Source organism: Pelobates fuscus, chromosome 5 (assembly GCF_036172605.1).
Source record: "Pelobates fuscus isolate aPelFus1 chromosome 5, aPelFus1.pri, whole genome shotgun sequence".
Classification (NCBI taxonomy): Eukaryota; Metazoa; Chordata; class Amphibia; order Anura; family Pelobatidae; genus Pelobates; species Pelobates fuscus.
In genome coordinates this window covers 50978533-51001901 of record NC_086321.1, presented here as the reverse complement: position 1 = coordinate 51001901, position 23369 = coordinate 50978533, and the positions used below count along the sequence as shown (strand labels likewise).

At 36.9% G+C, this 23369-nt stretch overlaps 1 protein-coding gene across 1 annotated transcript; it reads right to left on the bottom strand.

Moving 5' to 3' along the window:
• Nucleotides 1-10852: 10852 nt before the first annotated feature.
• On the bottom strand, nt 10853-21415 carry LOC134612004 (uncharacterized). The gene is made up of 5 exons (XM_063456388.1): nt 19520-21415; nt 18680-18770; nt 18110-18396; nt 17679-17840; nt 10853-10864 (listed from the first exon to the last, which is right to left on the bottom strand). Exons 1-5 carry the CDS (start codon nt 20981-20983, stop codon nt 10853-10855), a joined length of 2016 nt encoding a protein of 671 aa, XP_063312458.1. The 5' UTR covers nt 20984-21415.
• Nucleotides 21416-23369: the final 1954 nt, after the last annotated feature.

Sequence of the window (23369 nt, the reverse complement as noted above, 5' to 3'; positions counted from 1 at the left end):
AGCTTAATGAAGATTAAGCTGTAAAGATGCTTTGCCTCCCTGGCTGAGATTATTACGATGATGTTCTCAGCTGATCCACTCCTTCCCTATAGGTTAGTGAGCATGCCCAGGAAACCGCCCAGCTAAGTAAATCAAATGCACTCTAGTAGAGTTTTTGTTCTTTCTTTCTTTTCCAGTAGGATGTATTTTTAGACCTAATGGATGTCATATAAGCAGGGTATCCCTAGTGATAATATTACCAGGTTATCCCTGCAGCCTACAGAGTGTCCTGACGCTTCCTTGAATTAAGTATCCCTTTAAGTACATGCTATTTTACCCTGTGCTGTGTATTGAACATCCTAAGGACATCCTAAGGCAGGGGTTCTCAACCTTGTCCTCAGGGACCCCCTACCTGTCCAGGGTTTAGGGATTACCTGGGTGTGTCTAAGGTGTTTAGAAAAAGAAAAAAAAAACACCTAAGAGTCAAAGGTGTGTTTTTTTTCCCTTTTTCTAAACACCTTAGACACACTCAGGTAATCCCCAAATCCTGGACTGGTAGGGGGTCCTGAGGACTGGGTTGAGAACCCCTGTCCTAAGGGGTTAATGCATTTATTATTATGCTTTAAAGAATGATAGTCAAAGTGACTCTACTTTAAAACATTTGGTGATTCATCACAATAAACGTATATTTTAGTTTTAGATGAGTAAATTCCCCCATAGAATGCGCCAAATAAGAAGTTATAATATGCTGGACTGAAATAACATTTTTTTTTTCAACCCATAGTTTTTGCCTTTAATGCAAAATAGCCAACTAATTATGTTAGTGCACTTCTTCACTCTCCACGGAAACTTTTATCCTCTTAAGAAGATTAGGTATACATGCAGCGACATTAATTTTAAGAAATTAATTTGAGCCCCAGCAGTGTGAAGATAGAAAGTAAAGGACATTATTAACACTAGATATTAACTTAATAGCTGGTGATACTGAGTTCATCAAACACCCTGTGCAAAACATCAAAGAGACAGATATTTCAGTTCTGGAACATTGCTCAGCTGCATATCATCAGATCTGCTTACATGGGTCATAAAGATTATTTGTACATTAGATAGAGCGCATTCATCAAATTGAGTGGAAAGAGGGAGTATACATTTATCAATTATACAAGTGAGCCTCTATACAACAAATGGCATTCACACAAGATTTGTATTAAAATATTTTTTGCAAATTATTTTCTTGTCTGTTTTATTTTTACTTATTTCTGAAGTCTATCTGTCATTTATTGTATTAATATCTTGTTAGCTGTCTCATAATGATAATAGTAATAATAATAAAAATAATAATAATAAAATATATTGTGTTTTTCGCATAGTTAGACTAAAAGGGACACTATAGTCACCAGAACAACTACAGCTTAAAGGGACACTCCAGTGCCAGGAAAACAATCCGTTAAAACCCCTTCAGTGACTTACCTTTATCCAGCGCCGATGTCCCTCGGCGCTGGTTCAGGGTCCGCCCACGCTCCTCCCTCGCAGATGCTTTCAATGCTTTCCTATGGGGATTTCATTGATGCTGGAGGTCCTCACATAGCGTGAGGATGTCCAGCGATGCTATAGCACAGAAAATCTGTGCTATAAACCAGGAGGTGCCCTTTAGTAGCTGTCTAATAGACAGCCACTAGAGGAGTATATAACCCTGCAATGTAAATATTGCAGTTTATGAACACTGCAATATTTACAGTTGCAGGGTTAAGGGTAGTGGGAGTTGGCACCTGACCACTCCAATGGGCAGAAGTGGTCTGGGTGCCTGGAGTGTCCCTTTAATGCATTGGATGGAGACGCTGAATTTACCTCATAGAGATGCATTGATTCAATGCATCTCTATGAGGAGGTGCTGATTGGCCAAAATGGTGTTTGGCCCCGTCTCGCCTGCTTGACAATTTTAGCCAATCCAATTATTTCCCTATGGGAAAGTTTTGGATTGGCTAAAAATCGGCAATTCTTAAAATGTCACCAAGGAGGCTATAAATAAGATAAGTTGTAACTCCTTCTAAGGGGGCTAAGGGGGAAAAGCCACCTAAATGGTAGACACCTAAATTACTTGAAAAACAAATAAATAAAAATAGACAGTTATTAAGTAGTAACAATTAGTAATCCAAATCTTTAGTTGTAGGAGTGTTCCATACCCTGGATTTTTTACTATGGAAAATATTTGCACTGTAAATAACATAAGATTATGGGAGAGAGCCTTATTTTAGCTGACCTTTTTTTAATTAACTAACCAGTTTGTTAACTTAGTGCAGGGGTAGTCAACCTATTAACCTGTTAATTAATGAAGATAAGGAAAAGGCAGACATTTTAAATAATTATTTTTCTTCCCTAGGAGGAACCAATGGCACGTGATATAAAATGATTGTTGCAAAAAAGTTGCAGAAAAATTGTGATTGTATGACTTGAGATGGGGCTGCAGCAATTAAGAAAGTTAATATAAACAAAGCCCAAGGGCCTAATGGTATTCAACACAAGTACTTTAGGAGCTAAGTGAGAAAATAAACAACCTGTCTATTTTTTATAATTTAGAATGCTTTTCTTTCAGGAATTTTACTGGAGGATTGGAAAAAAATGCAGCTGTGGTTCCTATATTCAAAAAGGGTTCACCATCTTTACCTGTAAACTATATGTGAGCTTAACTTCTGTGACTGGGGAAGTATTTGAAGGGTTATTAAAGGATAATATTCAGGAAATCATTGGCTAGAACATAAATTGCATTCTTGCATTCTAGTAAGTAGAAGTATAGATCAGTGTGTTGCAGTAGAAATCACCAACTTTGATTTTGCCAAGGCATTCTTTATAATTAACACATAATAGGTAAATGTTAAAACTCATATAAATAGGTCTAGATTAAAACTATTTTAACTTACAGATCTTTTAACTCCTGCAAGTTGCGAGATGAGTCTCCATGTATTGAATTTTTGTTCCAGAACATCTCACATATGCACAATCAGATTCTCGAGATCTGGGGAATGTCGAGACCAAGGCAACACCTTAAAATTGTTGGCATTTTCCTCAAAACCAGTCCTGAACAATTTTTGCAATGTGGCAGGGTGCATTACCCTGCTGAAAGAGGCCACTGCCATCAGGAAACACCATTGCCATAAAGGCGTGTACGTGGTCTGCAACAATCTTTGGGTAGGTGGTACATGTCAAAATAACATCCACTTGAATGCTAGAACCCAATGCTTCCCAACAGAACATTGCCAGAGCATAACATTACCTCACCCGGCCTGCCTTCCCATAGTGCATCTTGCTGCCATCTCTTCCCCAGGTAAATGATTCACAGGTACCTGTCCATCTACCTCATCTAGAGAAAAACATGACTCATCAGACCAGGTAAACTTCTTCCATTGCTCCATTGTCCAGTTTTGATGTTCAAGTCCCCACTGGAGGCTATGGACAGGGGTCTTCCTTATGCACCTTCATATGCAGCAAACTGTAATGCATTTTGTGTTCTGACACCTTTCTATCAGGGCCAGCATTATGTTATTCAGCATTTTGAGCTACAATAGCTCTTCTGTGTGATTGGATGTGTGATCCTTCAGATGGACTAGCTTTTGCTCCCTATGTGCTCCCTATGTGCATCAATATGTCTTGGGCACTCATGACCCTAAAGCTGGTTTACATGTTGTCCTTCCATGCACCACTTTTGGTAGGTAATAACCATTTGATACCTGGGACACCCCACAAAACTTGCTGCTTTTGATATGCTCTTACACAGTCATCTAGACATCACCTTGTCAAAGTCACTTGGATCTTTTTTCACTTGACAATTTTTCCTGTTTCATATATATGAAAGTCAAGAACTGACTATTTACTTGCTGCCATTATAACAATATAATCAATGTTATTGACTTCACCAATGAATGTATTTAATGTTTTGGCTGATCAGTGTACATCCAAATAAATAAGTGAACAAATAAATAAATAAATAAATAAATAAATACATATATTCAGTTTATAATTATCCACTGATTATCAAAAGGAAATACATAAAGAGGGTTTTCACAATAACAAAAGTTGCAATTTGAGCATTAATTGCACACGATTAATGTCAATGTTCCCTCCTGTGTTGTGCTCGTTATTTAATTACATTCTTAATTTTAAAGCTAATTATTTTCCACAAATAATACAATAATATAACTATGTACCCTAATTGTGTTTGCTGCTGATTGGCAAAGCAAAAAAGAAAGAATGAGAACTCCAAGAACGGACAAAAGCTTAGAGTAAACTCAATAGCTTGCCTTTCGGTACATCACTGCTCAGGTTTTAAAACAGTTTTTGCTCACTTGTGCCATTATAGAGAGAACATATCTGAAGCATATCAGACTGGTCCCACCCTTAGGGGCAGCCCAGATCAGAAAGTTCCCTCTGCACAAGAGATACATCAATGCCAGACAATCGTTTTGGCCTTCTTTTGAGCTTCGTCGGTGAGGTGCAGCTGATATCCCTCTAGGCACAGTGAGCACGGGGTCCACATCTGAATTACCCCTTTAATGTGGGGTGAGCCAAGTTAATGCATTAAAGCAAAAAGAAAGAATTAGAACTCTGAGAAAAGAGAAAAGCTGAGAGTAAACTCAATAGCTTGCCCTTCGGCAAATCCTGATTCTATTATGTGAAAATATCGATAGCATGGGAGAAATATCATAATCACCAGCTGGGTTTATGTTGGCCCAGTGATTATGCATTCACTTGCAATTTGCAATCATTTTACCTATAGATTTTTGCTGGTCCTCCCTCAGAGCTCTATCTAAACTACGATTTAGGGGAAGATTTAGACAAACCTGATTTTAAAATTTTCAGCACATCCATTATTTTTTTAGATTTGTTCCCAAACACATCTTCTGTCCTAATTGTGAAAGGTCCTGTGCGTCTCAGTATAGGCATACTAAAGTGTGGTTAAAGGAAGCCTCCAGATTGCTAAAGTGCTTTAAATGTCTGAAGTCTGTCATATTTGTTACTGTTTATGAAAGTACTGATTTTAATAGAAATCAGCATTTTGACATTTGGAGTTACTCACACAGCCAGGAAGCTCTGACGGGCAAAAGGAGAAAGAGTGGAAAGCTTGTAAAGGCTGTTTTTTTTGTTAATATATACCACTAAGGAAAACATGCAGTAAAAAATAAATTCATGCATATTTTCTTTGGCGTTATAGCTACTAAATTGTTAAAAATAATAATAATTAAAAAAAAAAACAGTATGGAAATTCTAAATTTAGCTGTGTAACAAAAAAAAAAAAAGCATTTCCTAATGCATCAGCTATAACCAAAGATAATATAAAGCTATCACATCTCTTGCACCACACATGCATATTAGAAACGTTTTCACAGAAGAAAGCAACGGGATCGGTGACAGCAGATTAGAAAAGTACTGTGCAGAAAACAGATTATGTTCTCATAATGTGTCTCAACTCCTTGAAAACATGACATTTTAATAAATAAAAACATTCCATGAATCATATGCTGTCTACCTCCCTGACCTTTTCTCCTTGCATTTATTGTTACATATTTTAGCTTTCTGCTTTTAAATTCTGATTTTATAAACCACACGTGTTAGCCCTCATTCGTAAATGCCCATCAATTTCTTTTCACCTTTGTAACCCACATTGCTTTCTAAGATGCAGCCACAGCCTTCTTTTGGACATCCTTTCATTATTGTGTCATGGCCAATGCTTAGACTCGATCATAATGTCTTCATCTTCTTTTTTATTGTAATATTTGTTCCACTGATAATGCATGCTACAGTTTGATGACTTAGAGTGACCTGCATTATGGACATATGGGCTGTGTTTGCAAAGACAGCATTTTGTAAAGTAAATAACTATGTAAATAAATATACAGATAAATATTGTCATTCTGTAAAGTGTACATAACAAACAAGATCAAATATACTTTTAGAGCAAACCCTATCTGTTTTAGTTATACTGTTTGTGATCATGAATAATTTTGGTCATTCAATTGACTCTTACCAAGTTAACTCTTTCTGAATCTTATGCAGACATATTGTTTGTGTTCAAGTCCCATTACAAACTAGGTTGTAAATCTACCTACATAGCATCACACATGTTTTGGTGGCCTTTTGTACCCTATCTTGCAGTTTCCCACTTCCCTGCTCGTCTGTAAACTTCAACATTGATCTTGATGGGCCATAGTACAGGTACATAGTACAGGCTCTTTCACATATTTTACAGGAGCATAACCAGGTAACAAGCAGGAGGAATTTGCAAGTGAAAGGAAAGTTATTCAGGAAGGAAGTAAAGTTTGTTACTTTAGCCCCAATTTAATATTTTTGTATAAAGTTTTTAAATAATTTAATATGTTAGCATTAACCTTTTTAAAATTATTTTTTAAAAATATTAAAATATAAAATGTATCAGTCTATGTATAAAAAAATATCCCAATGTTAAAATATTTTTACAAATATTGAATCATTTTAAATGTTATCCTAAAAATAGTAAATGGTTAAAAAAACGTATGCAGAAATATTATGCTATAACTGGCATATATTTTTTTTTTTTAGTTCATTTGATGATTTTTTTAACTCCAAACTGTGGAGCAATAAAGTTTTATTTTTGAAGAGATACCATATCTTACCTGTAGAGTTTTTACTTCTGCTCATCAGGAACAACCATAAGGTCGTCTGGAAATAGGAAGGGGACATCCTTAAGAAAAGTCCCACAGCACTCTCCAGGAGAGCCATATGTTGAGATTTGGCTCTGGGCTTGTGAGTACCTGACTTCAGCTCCCGTCTATATATTAATTGTACTGATAATATTACACTATATTGTTTTGTGTATTTTACAGATGTATCCAGAAGTGTGATCCACCTATTGTACTGTATGTATTATATGTCTGCATTTCTTTGAGTGGTGTAAGGGGTTTCCACTCAGGTGGTCCATGGCACTTAGTGCTACCACACTTATTCCCACTTGTTACTGTATATACTTTCATACAAGTCTATGATATTATTTATTCCTGGGTAGATATCCTTCAGACGTTGAATGAACCATATATGATGTGGACTTCAGGTCTTGCATTGTGCACTGCAGATCTAATAAGATATTCAGCATAAAAACACTATTCAAGAGTCACTGTAAAAATGGCAAAGAGTCACTATAAACTGTGTGAAAAAAATATAAAAAATAAATAGAAATCGACAACTCCTTATGTACAGTCTCTTGTAGTGTTCTGCTCTAAATAAATGTATTTGGCCTTGTATCCAAATGATTGTTTAATTTGTATCCATTCCACTATCACAGAGGGAGAAAAGGGTCAGGCTCCTCACCAGAAATGAGACTTGAAAAGAACAAGCATCCAATACATAGAGGCATAGGACAACACGGATTGGGAGTAAGATAGCAGCTGGTAGGCTTTATACCTAGCACCACAAGACTATACATTGACCCAGTGGGAAGAAGTGGTTTTATCAGTGTCTGTACAGATGTTTAAGCAGCAAATAGATGAATACTTGCAAAATCATAATATTCAATCATATAATTTTTCAACTATAGGGTAATAGCTTCTTGATCCAAGGATAAATCTCACTGCCATTTTGGGGTGAAGAGGGATTTTTTTTCCTAGTTTGTTGCAAAATTGGAAGTGCTTCAAACTATGTTTTTTTTTTTGCCTTCTTTTGTATCAACAGCAAAAAACAAATGTGCTGAAGGCTGAACTTGATGGACAAATCTCTTTTCAGTCCATCTAACTATGTAACTATTATATAATAAAATAAGTGGCTAAATACTGTTAGAACTATGTGATTACTTAATTTCTGGTTGAAACAGATTTTCCCTAACTTCATTTAAAAACTTCTCCTAAAACTTATCCAATAGAGTCTTGTTATAGTTTTTGTTGTGAAATTAACTTTATAATTTGCTGGTGAAACATTGGTTAGCGTTAACTGGGTGTATTGACAACTCTTTAAATTGATAAAACTATTAACATCTACTTTAAAAAAAAATACTACAACTATCATTCAAAGTAAAGGAGATGTTTATCTGGTTTTTATTCATATATTTTTTTTTAAAAATTATAAGTTGGTCCTCTGACCCCTTGCAGATAAAAAAAACCAAAAAACTACTAGATGACCAGATATGTAACCCACCTGTGTCTACTCCCAATGGGACTTATAGTTCACATTGCTGTACCAGTGATCTTTTGGGAGGAAATAAAAAACTGATTTCTGATAATTTAATTTGTTATATGGATTGGGGACTTTTGAAGGACTAGTTCCTTTCCCACAATTTTTCCTTTTGTTACTATATTAAATTACTTCTGAATATGCAGCGACATAACCATTTCCTATGTTATTCAAGAATAGGTTATTAACCACTTCCTTCCTCTGGGTAGAAATCTTTTGAGACTTTCCACCATTTTTTGAATGTTGAGAATATTTTTATTTTGTTTTTCTTGTGTAAGGCCTCCCCCCTCAACATAAGATCGTATCATAAGATCGTTACAATCTTCTAATTTCAAAAAAGGATTTAAGGATTCCTTGAGATTATTAAGCTATTCATCTAATGTTACTATCATCCTCCTTTTTGTAATATAAAAATAGGAAATAAAGAAAATAAACACATCTATACAAGTCAACAAATTATATGTGCAAAATACTAAATTGTACATGAAAAGCTACATATATAAAATGTTAGCATGACTCCCAATCTGATTGCTTCTTTACTTGAAGCTTGCTTACAGCTTGTTGCTACTATTTACCAGCCAACCTCTATTCACTAAATTGTCTGTCACTGCTGTTAGCGAGTAGTATAATACAAAAGAGGGGAATAGAGGTAACCCCAAAAGAGTAAAAACAATATATGAGTGAAAATAGCACAAAAGGATAAAAGCCAGTATAGGTAAAAAGAATAATAACAATAAAATGTCCAATATATAAACTTGCCAGAAGATATAGCCTCAGTTCTGTCAGGGAAATTCTACTACTATTCTTTGAAGCCGTATGTAAAAACAGAGAGAAAAGACTAATGGTGCAGTATATCCCAGAAGTAGAGAATAACAATAAAATAAGTATTTTATAGACTTACTCACATTAAACAGAGCTTAAAACTAGCTCTAGTATGAATGGCGTACATTGGTACAATCCCCACTTATAGCGTATGTGAGGAGATGTTGATAGACAGATGTTTCATCAGTGAAGACCATTAACAACAATAGTGATCACTGTATAAAAGATGCCAGGAGTATAACATGATGAATGGTTACTCACATTTAATTGAGCAGGCAGACTGCTTAATGTATAAGGCGTAAGTGGTATAATCCCCACCTTGGATTCTTTAGGAGTAGTCCTCACTGGAACAGTAAAAACGGATGCCAGGTAGAAGATAAAAAAAAAAAAAATAGTAACAAATAAAAAAGTAAAATTGCACACTCACAATTGTAAGTAGCAACAATACCTTTATTGATAAACATTATAAAATAAACAGTATAAAATATCAACAATGCATTTCACCAAAGTGGCTTCATCAAGTGGAGATAAAAAAGTCTAACCTGTTAGGTAAGGGTTTTTATAGGGAATGCAGGCATTGCCTTTTTAAATTTGGTGCCTACAGACATAATTGGATTTTTAAACAAATTATTAATTGTTAAATAAAGCATATAATAAATAAATATATAGTTATGGGAGCTAGTGTTATATATAGGAAATATATAATGTAACAGTGGACACAACAGAGGTGAATATGAGTGTAAACAGCTGCCGCTTGAAAGGCACACTCCCAAAATGCCTAATAACTAATTGGCTAAAAAAAAATGCGTGAAAGGTGAATAAATACTCAACCAAACACTAAAGGGTGTTTGCTACCCAGACGAGGTGTGAAGTTATCAGATATAGTAAAATAAAATGCTTATTGGGATAAAACCATAATGTGTAATAAAATAACACTATTTATTTCATATAAAGTTAAAAGGTAGACAAAGAAAAGTGCACAGTGCAAACATAAACAGTATATCCACACTATTTCAAGACATGGAAAAAGTCCAAAATCAATCAGTGTGGTCTAAAGCCCCACTGGTCGCGACTCCTAGGGGCTGTAGGATACCTTGTGATGCAGACAGAGTGGTGGAGAATGGTCTTTGTACAGGGTGTAGATGCTGCTACTGTGGTGCTGCTCTATGTGTTTTGTCCCAACTCAGTCAGGACTACCTCAGGAGTGGATACAAATCTGAACTTCTCTTCGCTTCATTCTTCTTAAATATGGTAATCTTCGCTCAATCAGGTCATAGCGCATACCCGCATGGGCATCCCCTTCCATCACGTCACATGCCTTCGCGCACATAATCGCGGCATGCACGGTTTAGAAGGGGCCCAGCGTGCATGCGCATCCCACATGGAACGCAAACAAGCTTTATCGACATCCAAAACGCCGCTACAAAGTGACATGGAGTTCTTTTTTCACATAAGTCACCTGTAGTTGCGTATTTGTTACATTAGATGTAAAAAATGTGGCGAACACCTTGGCTTATACCACAAATAGATGTTATGAAGGATAGATTGAAATAGTTAATCTACAGATAAACGTAAGAATGTATGCATGTGAGGATCAATTTGTGGTATACCTTACAATCCACTGTATGAACACAATAAAAATGCATGTGGATAAAATATAAAGGATGCATATCTATATATTTGAAAGATCGATGTGGGCACATACGTGAACAACTATTGAAAAACATATGCAACTGTATAAAAAATCCACATACACCTATAGAAAAATATATATATATGTGGTGAGTTCACCGAAATAAAAAAGGGAACAATTGATTTCTCAGGACATTAGATGATTGCACTAAAATATATATAAAACATTCTAAGGACCAGCCTAGAAAAGGCAGATACATATATAGAAACACATATCATAAAAACATATATCATAAAAATAGGTATATCATAAAAACAGATTAAAGTGTATATACACAAAGCCACGCATTCAATAAGATAGAATGCATTGATAAAAATAATGGCAATATGTCATGGAAATTGATGCAATGATATAGGAGCTGTTACCTATAGACTTAAAAGACAAGGGAAATAAAAATCCAAGAAGTTAAAAATATGCAAACCAATTTATATGCAATTCAAATACAAACAAATGAAATAAACAAAGAGGGCTCATGTCACATAAAAGACAAAATGTCTAAATCAGTGTTTAAACTATAGGGGATGTATGTTTTTAGTATATAGACCCACTCTGTTTCTTTTGGGGCTAAAGTGCTTGTGGTGTCTCCACCTCTCCAATGTGGTGTGACTTTATCAATACCTATACAAATAAAATCTTTCAAATTAAAGCTGAAACAATTATTGCAATGTTTTGGCACGCTATGTTAAACACTATTTTTCTTAGTTCTTGTGTAATTTTCTAATGGTGCGGCCTACGTATTGAATTCCACATTTACATTGTTAAAGGTACACTAAATTTTTGCTTTGACAAGTAATAAAATGTTTAATTTTGAAACTTTCGCCTGTTATAAAGCTTTTAAAACCTAAAGTTTTTCTTTCTCGGTTATTACAAGTTACCACGTTTAAAAAAAAAAAAAGAAAATTAGTTTTTTTTCGTGAAAAATTTGTTTGCGGGGTTTGTGATGTTTGTAATGTTTGCAGAGCTAAAACTGATATCAGATTTTCCGCTTTTTTATATAATACTCTAGGTTTACTGGGCAGGACATTTTTTTAAAAAAATTGTCCTGCATCAAGATGGGCCAATGTTTTCTAATAGCCCTTTCTATTTTGTTTATTTTGCTATTGTATTTTGATTTTAAAAAAAATGCTGTTTTAAAGTTATCAAAATTAGTTTTCCTACGTTTTTCTTTTAAAACTCCTTTCCTGTCACAACTTTCCACCTCACTTTGAGTTTTAAGAATCAAATTCTTAGGATAGTTTCTACCCAAAAACATTTTGTTTAAGATTTGAACCAGAGTTTTAAAATCTTCCTCTTTGGAACAGTTACGATATAGTTGTAACGGCACCCCCAGGCATAAAAGGGTTAAACCGCCGTTTAGTAGATCTTCCCCTTCCAGAGATACAGGCACAGCTACTGCAGAACACCAAACTCCCGAACAGGATACCAAGTAGCACTCCAAACTCCCGAACTGGAACCTCACCAATAGCTGCTAGCAGACGAACAAGAAAAGCTCCCAAGCGGCTTACACTCCTGGCAATCAGTCTCTAACAGCATACAGTGAATCCCCCCAAGAACGAGACAAGGCTCCGTGTTGAGGGTCAAGCAGTGGTCTGTTTAATGGCACCAAAAGTACCTTCTTTTATGACAGTGTCCCTTAGGTATGACCACCCACAGGGTGTTACAAAATAACCAATCATACACGTACATTACAGAAGACACTCCCAGCATTTACACACAACATCCTCCCCTCTGCCTGTGATATAATTATGTTACACAATGGTTTAACATAATTATCACAGACAGTAAAAATACAGTTTTTACAGCATATTCATAACTTCTAAAATATACATCACATTCACATAAAAATTATATATTCACAATCAATCCATTCAGGAGAACAACATATCAAAAAATGGCATGAATCAGACCAGGGGTTCAGAAGTTAGTAAAGTATCTTTTGGGGCCTGGCTGGCAGCATGGCTATCTGGCCCAAACCGGTTTTACAGAGCCCTCTATCCTGGAGACGATGGGGAAAATAATCCAATTATATCCAGGGATAGAGGCAGACTCCATTGAGCACATGTTACCAGTAAAACACAAAAGGATAAAAAAATACATAACCCCTATCATACTGAATTGAAAGAGCCAAATCTCCCAGGGCCATAGTCCAGAGGCAGCAGGCGGGCAACCAGGCTTCTCCAATGCAATGTGGCGAGATTGGTCTCGTCACAATAGTCTTGTCACGAAAAGGAGTGACCCAACACACAGAATAATAACCCTCCAATAGGTAAAACTAAAAATACCCAAACCAGTCCTTAGAATGGCTGGACTGAAAGTAATATAAAGAGAATAGTCAAAAACAGGCCTAAGTCAAAGGGAACCAGAGAACAACCAAAATGAAAAACAAGAGCCGAGTCAAGTGAACGAGAATTCAGAGTAGTGAGGAAAAAAGCTGAGTCAATAACAAAATAGCACAAAATCAGATATATACCCACTCCTGGGACACTAGCAAGCTAGGAACCACAACAGGGCACTGACTCTGGCTAAATGTGATTTTATATGCTTGGGGGCATGATTGATATAGTCACGCCCCTCAGGGCTCAAGTCCTGGGGAAAAAAGTGTGGGAACTCACCCAAGACCCACCCCCCCTCCAAAAAACAAATTATACGCTTGTATACATATATATTTCTCATAAAATACAGTGCAATATTTATTGTAAAGTGCCAGTTTACAAAGACAACTCCAAAATTCACATGCAATAAACAAATAAATACAGAACAGATGTAACAACAAAATAAGTTAACTATGCAATAAGCAAATAAATATAGAACAGTTGTAACAACAAAATAAGTTAACTATGCAATAAGCAAATAAATATAGAACAGTTGTAACAACAAAATAAGTTAACTATGCAATAAGTGAATAAATATAGAACAGTTGTTACAACAAAATAAGTTAACCATGCAATAAACAAATAAATATAGAACAGTTGTAACAACAAAATAAGTTAACTCTCCCATTGATAATAATATAAAGCTCTACGGAATATGCTGGCGCTATATAAATACTAGTAATAATAATAATAATAACTATGCAATAAACGAACAAATATAGAACAGTTGTAACAGTTGTAAAATAAATTATTAACTTAGAAATAAAACCATTGTCCTCCCCATTATTCAAACCCCCTGCACCCTGTCCACAAATCCTCTGCCCCCTTCCACAAAAAACCCTGCCCCCTCATACAAAACCTCTGCCCTTCCCCACTCTACAAAAATGTTGTCCTGTCCCCTTATACAAAACCCCTGCATCTCTCCTTCATAAAAAACCCTGTATACCCTTCCATAAAATGAATGCACCCCTTCACATAAAAACACTGCATTCCCCTTTCAGATTAAAACACTGCATGCACCCTACACATAAAAAACCTCCCCCCTTCAAATAAAATTCCTGCACCCCATACACATAAAAACCCTGCACCATGGCCCCTTTACATAAAGTTAATACACCCCCTTCACATAAAATGTATAACCCCCTTCACATAAAGTTAATACACCCCTTCACATCAAATTCATACCCCTATCACATGAAGTTAATAACCCCCTTCACATCAAATTCATACCCCCTTCACATAAAGTTAATACACCCCTTCACATAAAATCCATACCCCCCTCCTTCACGTAAAGTTATTACACCCCTTCACATAAAATCCATACACCCCCTTCAAATAAAGTTAATACACCCCTGAACCCTTCACATAAAATTCATACCCCCTCCTTCACATAAAATGAATACACCCCTGACCCCTTCACATAAAATTCATACTCCCCCCTGCACATAAAATGATTACACCCCTGACCCCCTTCACATAAATATCCTCTACTCACGATTGAGGATGACTTAAAGTGAGCTCTGCTTTGCTCTGGCCTCAGGCAAACACCAGTACTGCCACTCTCAAGTCAGCTTGGATCCTTCCGCTGCTGTAGATCCGTGAAGGAAGACAGGCGGACAGACAGCGGTGCACATCGGCCTGACGTTGCGCGCCTCCGCGTGTCTCAACATTCCACCTCCCCTGCTCCTCCACATTACTGCAGTATAGTGCAGGTCGAGTCAAGCTCTGATGCCCCCAAAATGTAAGAGGGTGTCTGTAAAACCTGCCTATAGTACTACCCATCGCCTGATGTCGGCACGCGTGCACCGCTTCATAAAACGGAGCGTGCGCACAGTGGCCGGCGTCCAGGAGACTAGCCGATCGGGCAGGGAGACTGCAGGAGGATCGGGGGAACAGCTGATCAGCTGACCGCTAAGGTAAGTATAGGATTCCTTACAAGTCTCATTTGTTGGCTTTTTGGGATATTGAGGAGCCATTTTGGATTGTGACAACTGGAAAACTAGATTAAACTGTTACAATCTGTGGGCTTAAAATATGTTTTATTACAGATAACTTTTTCATTTATAACATTTGTGACATCTAATGTAACAAATACGCAACTACAGGTGACTTATGTGAAAATAGAACTCCACGTCACTTTGCAGCAGTGTTTTGGATGTCGATAAAGCTTGTTTGCGTTTTATGTGGGTCGCGCATGAGCACTGGGCCCCTTCTAAACAGTCGCATTGCATGATGCGATTCTGTGCGCCAAGGCATAGGACGTGATGGAAGGGGATGCCCGTGCGCGCATGTACTATGACCTGATTGAGCGCGAAGATCACTATATTTAAGAAGAATGAAGCAAAGAGAAGTTCAGATTTGTATCCGTTCCTGAGGAAGTCCTGGCTGAGATGGGACAAAACGCGTAGAGCAGCACCAACAGTAGCAGCATCTACACCCTGTATAAAGACCTTTCTCCACCAGTCTGTCTGCATCACAAGGTATCCTACAGCCCCTATGAGTCGTGACCAGTGGGGTTTTAGACTACACTGATTGGTTTTGGACTTTTTCCAGGTCTTGAAATAGTACAGATATACTGTTTATTTTTGCAGTGTGCACTTTTCAAATGTCTACTTTTTAACTTTATATGAATAAATTGTGTTATTTTATTACACATTATGGTTTTATTCCAACAAGCATTTTATTTTTATATGTCTGATAACTGTTGTATAATCCTTCTCTCACCACCAATACTTCCAATTGGTATCCTTTTGAGAGAAATCCACTCTGCGTTGTGTTTTAATAGTGAATGTAATATCCCTGTGTCACCTCTTCCAAGAACTAACATATATCTTTATCCCCTTGTCCAGATAAATATATGACTAGCACTACTAAGGTATTCTACCCGATATTACAAATAAACAGCCAACACCATAGTTCTTACCAGAGAGAAATCTTTACTTAGAATCTGCCCAATTAAATATTACAGAAGAAGAATGGTACAGAGTTATAGTTAAAATACATTCATAACACTCATACATTCCATCTATCTAATAATATCGGCTACATTGTGTATGTGCTGTGAGATGTTGTGTGCAGCATGTGTGTCTTACCAAACCTAATCTAATGTGATGTCAGTATCTTCTATTTTTAAAGGAATTGGTTCCCATGTTGTAAATAGCAAACTCCTCAGCTCAATTGATATGTAAATGTGATTTACTTTCCCAAGGCCCAAAGTGTTGTCTATCCTGTTATTTTATTTAAGTGTTAACTTTCCCAGCCATCCCTTTTCCTCTAACCTAATGTGTGATTTCCTAGATAGAGACTATAGGTGCCTTTCAGGTGCTGTATCTTTCCAACTATCTAAACAGAAACTCCCTTTGAAGATAATTCCTGACCTTCCATACACACAGACTTAATCAAGCACATATTAAACAGATATATATAATATTTTCCCCAACACTCCCCCACTTGAATAAGATCTAATAAGGAGATTATTCACATACAACCCCGCCACCCACTCTGATTTCTGTATGTAAAAAAAAATCAAGGCAAGACATGAACCCACACATATATTTTATATCCCTAAAATGGATGTGAGCTCTAATTTTTCCTGCTTTGTATGGATTTTTTTTAGTTCTTTCCTCCACCAGCAATATAAAATGAATAGAGAGCAGATTAAAACAAATTGTAGACAAACAAATACTACAGAAGCAGTTCTTAATCCTGGGTGTGTGTAAGTATTATAGGGTATGCTCCACCAGGGCTCTTGAAAACTATTTGTTAAATCATTAAGGCTAGCTACATTTTCCTTCACCAGCTCTTGCAATTGCACAACCATTTGATTATTTCTTTTAAATAATGTATCCAAATCTACATTAAGTGGTGGGATTTTCTTAAAAAGTGAGGGAGCCATTTTATTCAAATTTCCTAGATCTCCCTGTACCACGTCCATAGATCTTTGTGTGAGTTGGATATTGGCTCTTATGACCTCCTTGCCCACTTTCATGGAGCCATAGGTAAGATTAACACACCATCCTGTTTGGGGTACCCTACATTGTATAGTTTGCTGCCACAGAACTGAAGATACTCCCAGTGCGCAGATCGTGGGACCCTGTCCGTGCACCACTCTTTTCCAACCATTTATGGGTTTGTGAAGGTGAACAGGGCAGCTCCCTGAGTTTTCCACCATGCACCCATCTGCCTGGACTAGTGGTTCAAGTACACTGGAACAAAGCCAAGCATTACCACGTCTGTCACAGCAACTGGGGTTGATAACTTTCCAGAACTGGTCTTCTTTTATTACTAAGCGAGTTTGTGGAAGGAATTGTTTTAAAACATTAGTGTGATTAGCCACTTCCAACTCACCAAACAGTCATCTTATAAACAGGTACAGGCTGTTCTGTCCAAACTGGAATGTCAATTATTAATGGAATTACCCTTTTTCCTAATTTGCACTTATTGCACCAACTCTGCAGACCTTTCATTTTGGAAAGGACTATATTCTGACAATCTATGCCATATTCCCTAACCAGATCAAAGACTAGGGTAGAATTAATTATTCTGGGCCATTCCCCTCGTTTTATTTCTTGGAGGCCTAAATTTAGATGTTCGTCTAGTAAATTTCCAACTATACCACATACCATAGCTTTAGATACATTATTGTTATTAACTGATTCTCTGAGAGCATTCACCGATATATTAATCCACTGCAAATCTGCAGCAACTGTGTGAATGTTCTGTATCGTGACATCAGTTTCAGCTAGAGTGTTAAAATCCACTCGTCCCTCTTTAAGCATAATTTGCTGCAACCCATTAACATAATTTTGTTCTCGTGAGTTAAGACCCTCTATGTCTGCCCTATTCCAAATTGATGTTCCCAAACTGAGTCCTGAGATTATATCAGTACCCAGATCCCTTTTTTTCCTCTTTCTCTAAACTTGAGCCCTTGTGTTGCATCCCAGAATAGATTAATATGTGCTTGAAATACATTTTTAAACCATTCTTTCATCATCTCTGGGCACCTCTCTGGTATATTAAATAATAAAAAATTTAACAATAATGGTAATGTTACATAAGATACATCAGTATACGCAACAGTTTGTGTTGGTTGGAAGAAAAGGCCATGCTCTGGCCACAGGGTGGTAGTTGGACAGTCCTGAGAATTTATCATTCTTATGTTAATTGCTGGGTCAACTGTATTACGTAATCCAGTCTGATGGGGGCTGCATGTTACAACACCATCCTGGGAAAATGTAAAATTTCTCTCCAGCAGCATCTTTATCCTCACGTCCTTTGTGGCATTGGCACAAAATATACTGGTACTCTTATGTAAATCACTTCCTCCTGGATATTTCCAACCTGCAAATTCAGAGGGAAAGTTAGTTTTAGGCATTGAAATATTACATTGTACCACTATCCACCCCCCTATAGGCCCAACCACTGTAAGATTGTCTTTACATGTAACATCAGGTGATTGTTCCTTTACTTTTAATCTTACTTTGATATTCTCTGAATTTTCCGAATTCCTTTTCTCCCTATGATAACCCTCTACTGGAGTACTCTGATGTACCATTTTATTATTATTTTTCATCATGACATTCCCTTTTCCTAAGCTATACAGTATATACATAAAAAACGATACACATAACCACCACATCACGACTGCTGTTTTCTTGCACTTCATATTCCTTATGTGGGCTGCTCTTCCAGGGATCCACTCCATCTCCTATTATCTGGAAAAGAGAACTAAGAGACTATGTTAACATTTACATTAACTTGGCACATCATTTTTTCCTCTAAAGACTTTTATTTGACATGCATGTGTCCATCTAAAGTTCTCATCTCCCACATCTAACAAATACACAGAAGGGCCAATTTTGTCAAGCACAATATATGGACCTTTCCATTTTGGTTTTGGAAATGGATGGTAGGGGGAAAAAATTTGCAACATTACTCTGTTTCCAATCTGAAGCTCGGTTATAAAAAACAATGACAAACCATCAAAGATGTTTGTCAGCATGCAATCTATAGAAAACTGACAACGGTCTGTTGCCATACAAAGATAAAGATCAAACATCAGCTTAAGGCTATTTTTATTGGTAACCATATATAGGAACAAAAGAAAAACAAACATACATACAGATGTAGAGAAAAAAAAAACAAAATATTATGGGAGTTAAATGGTGGGGACACTCAATTGATTAGTCTTTCCCTCCTCTCTCATCTGTTCCCTAAGTGCTTTTACTTCTGCCTCCAATCTCTCAGTCTGTCTCTTCAGGTCCCAGTATTCGCTATTCCCTTCTTTATTCCTCCAATTATCCCAATTTCGTCTATTGGGCTGCTCATCCCATCTATGGTTCCTTCTCCAAATATTCTCTCTGTTGTTTCTTCGTTTTTCTCTCCAACTGTGATTTTCCCAGTTATTATCTCTCCATTTTAACCTCTCCCAGTTATTATTATTATTCCAATTATTGTTGATTACCTGAGGCTCCTCCCATCTATTTCTCCAATTGTCTCCTATTACATTGCTCCCTTTAGCACTATCCCTATTCCTATGGTCCCTCTGTGGATCTCTACGTCTTTTGTCACTACCAGATTCATTCTCACCTCTAAAATTTTCCATATGCTGAAATCTATTTCCCCTGATTGGTTTCTGAGGATACATGGTAGACCTGTCTCTCCTCTCTACTCTGAAAATCCTGGCAGCATCTACAGCAAAACTCTCATTTTTAACCTTTCTTCGCCACAAATTATCAGCTCTTAACAGTAAATCACACATTTCTGATGGGTTTGGGGTTACAGATAATATCTCATCCTTAATATCTTCCTCTAATGCATCCAAAAACATTGATCTATGCACCATCCCTCCCTGTTCAAAACCAGGATTACTGACACCAAACTGTTCCATCACTGTGGAGATTCTAGCTGACAATTCATACGGAGACTCTTGTTTCAGCTGTTTAATTTTTCCAGACAATGACACATTTGATGTAATTCCATAAAGTGCCCTCAAGATCTCTTTCAACATATCCCTAGTTCTACGCTGCTGACCACATGTCTGTACAATCCTGACCCACAATCCATTTCCAACAACTCTCTGCAGCACTCTCTCCATATCACTAGTTGTCAAACTATACATCTCTTTCACTCTTTGAATTCCACAAAACCATTGCAAAAAGCGATTGATATCCTGCTGAGGGACCTGCCCTATTTCTCTAACTATGGCATCCATTTCTTGTGGCTTTAACTGCTTAGTAACCAGCTGAATCTCTCCAGAATTATCAGGATTCAACACTGTGGTTGTTGTAGTTGGAGCAGCAGGGAGATTTGTCACTGACTTTTGTTTCAAATCCTCCAATGGATAAATAGGTTTGTATCCTGTATCTTCAATCCCTGGGTTAGCAATAGACCCTGGAATTTCAGATACAGGAGACCTACTCGAAGGTGCCATGCTTTCTGCCATTTTATTAAACGCCATATTAGTAGCATGTCTACATTCATCCAATTCTTTTTGCATCTCCAAAATTTTCTCATTCAGCCTCTCATTCTCCACTGTAAGTTTGTCACACATTTTGGCCTTTTCAATCAAAGCTTCACCAGTTGTAACTGCATGCACTCTTAGATCTACAATCTTATTATTCAATTTCTCAGATTTCATGTTCATTACTGAGTTAAGCTCTGCCATTACATCCTCCTTTATTTTTACAATTCCCTCTAATTTTAAACAACATGATAGTAATGCTTGCATAATACACCCTTTTCTTTTTTTATCAGAAACATTTTTATCAAATAACATTTCTCCTAAAAACTCCTGCATCTTTTCCCATGACTGTTTACAGTCCTGAGAGATTTCATAAGGACCACCATGTCTCTTAATATAATTCATAAGCCACTGTTTAACATTTTCTGAACAAGCCATTTTTGCATCTACCTTATTACATGCCATATTAAAAATATACACTGCAGCAATAGAATAAATAGCAAATATACTCACCAAGCTTTATGCAGACACTGGAAACCTCTTCTGGCTGACAGTCACAGAACCAAATACGTTGATGTCAAAACTTGGATCCTAGGCAGATTCTGAAGAAAGAAATCTTCCGGCCACGGTCACGGCACCAATTATGTTGTATAATCCTTCTCTCACCACCAATACTTCCAATTGGTATCCTTTTGAGAGAAATCCACTCTGCGTTGTGTTTTAATAGTGAATGTAATATCCCTGTGTCACCTCTTCCAAGAACTAACATATATCTTTATCCCCTTGTCCAGATAAATATATGACTAGCACTACTAAGGTATTCTACCCGATATTACAAATAAACAGCCAACACCATAGTTCTTACCAGAGAGAAATCTTTACTTAGAATCTGCCCAATTAAATATTACAGAAGAAGAATGGTACAGAGTTATAGTTAAAATACATTCATAACACTCATACATTCCATCTATCTAATAATATCGGCTACATTGTGTATGTGCTGTGAGATGTTGTGTGCAGCATGTGTGTCTTACCAAACCTAATCTAATGTGATGTCAGTATCTTCTATTTTTAAAGGAATTGGTTCCCATGTTGTAAATAGCAAACTCCTCAGCTCAATTGATATGTAAATGTGATTTACTTTCCCAAGGCCCAAAGTGTTGTCTATCCTGTTATTTTATTTAAGTGTTAACTTTCCCAGCCATCCCTTTTCCTCTAACCTAATGTGTGATTTCCTAGATAGAGACTATAGGTGCCTTTCAGGTGCTGTATCTTTCCAACTATCTAAACAGAAACTCCCTTTGAAGATAATTCCTGACCTTCCATACACACAGACTTAATCAAGCACATATTAAACAGATATATATAATATTTTCCCCAACAATAACTTCACCCCTCGTCTGGGTAGCAAGCGCCCTTTAGTGTTTGATTGAGTATTTAGTCACCTTTCACATATTTTGTTGTCCAATTTTTTATAAATAGGAAAGCAAAATTAAATTTGGAATAAAGCGGGTCACGTGACAAGTGGCCATTTTGGGTATTCCGGGCCGCGCGACTTGACCGTGTGCAAGGCTTGTTTAGGAATGTAGTTCAGGATGCGTCCAAACTTGGTCGCGGCTAAAAAATTATTTATATTGGGTATTTTATTATTATTATTATTTTTACCTATACTGGCTTTTTTCCTCTTGTGCTATTTTCACTCATATACTGTTTTTACTCTTTTGGCGCTACCTCTATTCCCCTTTTTGTATTTTCCCACTTGTCTGTAGGGCTAAGAGGGAGTCCTAACCATCTGAGGTGTGCTGCCTATTCACTTAAATTTTCTATTTTGGTTTGGTTAATTAGTGCTGATTCTTTTGGTTCTGTGTTAACGAGTAGTGGCTGGTTACCAACAGTAACATTTTCAAAGTAGCAGCAAAAGGTTACTGGGAGTTGCTATTGAAATTCAGTCATTAAGTAGTTCCATTATTCCATTATTCTTCTATGAGTGCCGCTAACTGACATTTAATGACTGCTTTCTGTTTAATTTCGTATCTTGTTTCTGCTAACCAAAGGTGATCCAAGGTGACTATCAGGCTAAGGTCCAGTTGTATCCAGCTTTAAGCTTCAATTTCCACATTAACATTGCACGGTGATCTAGCGCTGCAGTATACATTCACGTATCAGGTAACTAGACAAACCCATACTGGGAATAACAACTGAGTCCCTAATAATAAGCTCATGCTTTTTCACTCTCATCCAATGCATTATAATAAGAGTCATTTAAAACCAATCCAATACTTGCATGTAAGCCTGTGGTATTTTGTCCCAGTGTTAGTGATTCCTAATGGAGTCCAATGCCAAGGCAATAAAAACAGAGAATATGAGAACTTTGAGAAAGGGCAAAAGCTTAGAGAAACTCAGTAGCTTGCCCTTCAGTAAATCCCTGTTTAGGTCTCAAAATAGTCTTTGCTCACTTGCCATCACAGACAGAACCTAATCCAAGGCATATCAGACTCATCTCACCTGAAATGACAGCAAGTTCTCTCTGCAGAAGAGATGTTTTGGCATTCTAGGCACAGTGAGCATGGGGTCCAGATCTGGATAATCCTTTTAGCTTGGGGAGAGCCAGGTTAATGCTTTGCAACAAAAAGAGAGCATATGAGAGCTCTTAGAATATGACAAAAGCTTAGAGAAACTAAGTAGCTTGCCATTTGGTAAATCGCTGCTAAGGTCTCAAAATAGACAAAAACTTTACCACTGCTTGAAGTTCTGTTGTGACCCTGAGAGGGTTTCACTGCAAGAGACCCAAATATTAATTTATAGCTGAGCTCATCACTGTCATATTTTTGGGCCCCAGACAAACAGATTA

Excerpts from the sequence above, each read along its gene's own strand:
- LOC134612004 (XM_063456388.1), bottom strand. The coding sequence starts at position 20,983 with ATGGCATGTAATAAGGTAGATGCAAAAATGGCTTGTTCAGAAAATGTT. Across the intron at positions 18,771-19,519 it reads ATAGATGGGAGGAGCCTCAG|ATAATAGGAGATGGAGTGGA; the intron begins GTAATCAACAAT and ends TCTCTTTTCCAG. Across the intron at positions 18,397-18,679 it reads TCGTGATGTGGTGGTTATGT|GTTGGAAATATCCAGGAGGA; the intron begins GTATCGTTTTTT and ends CTGAATTTGCAG.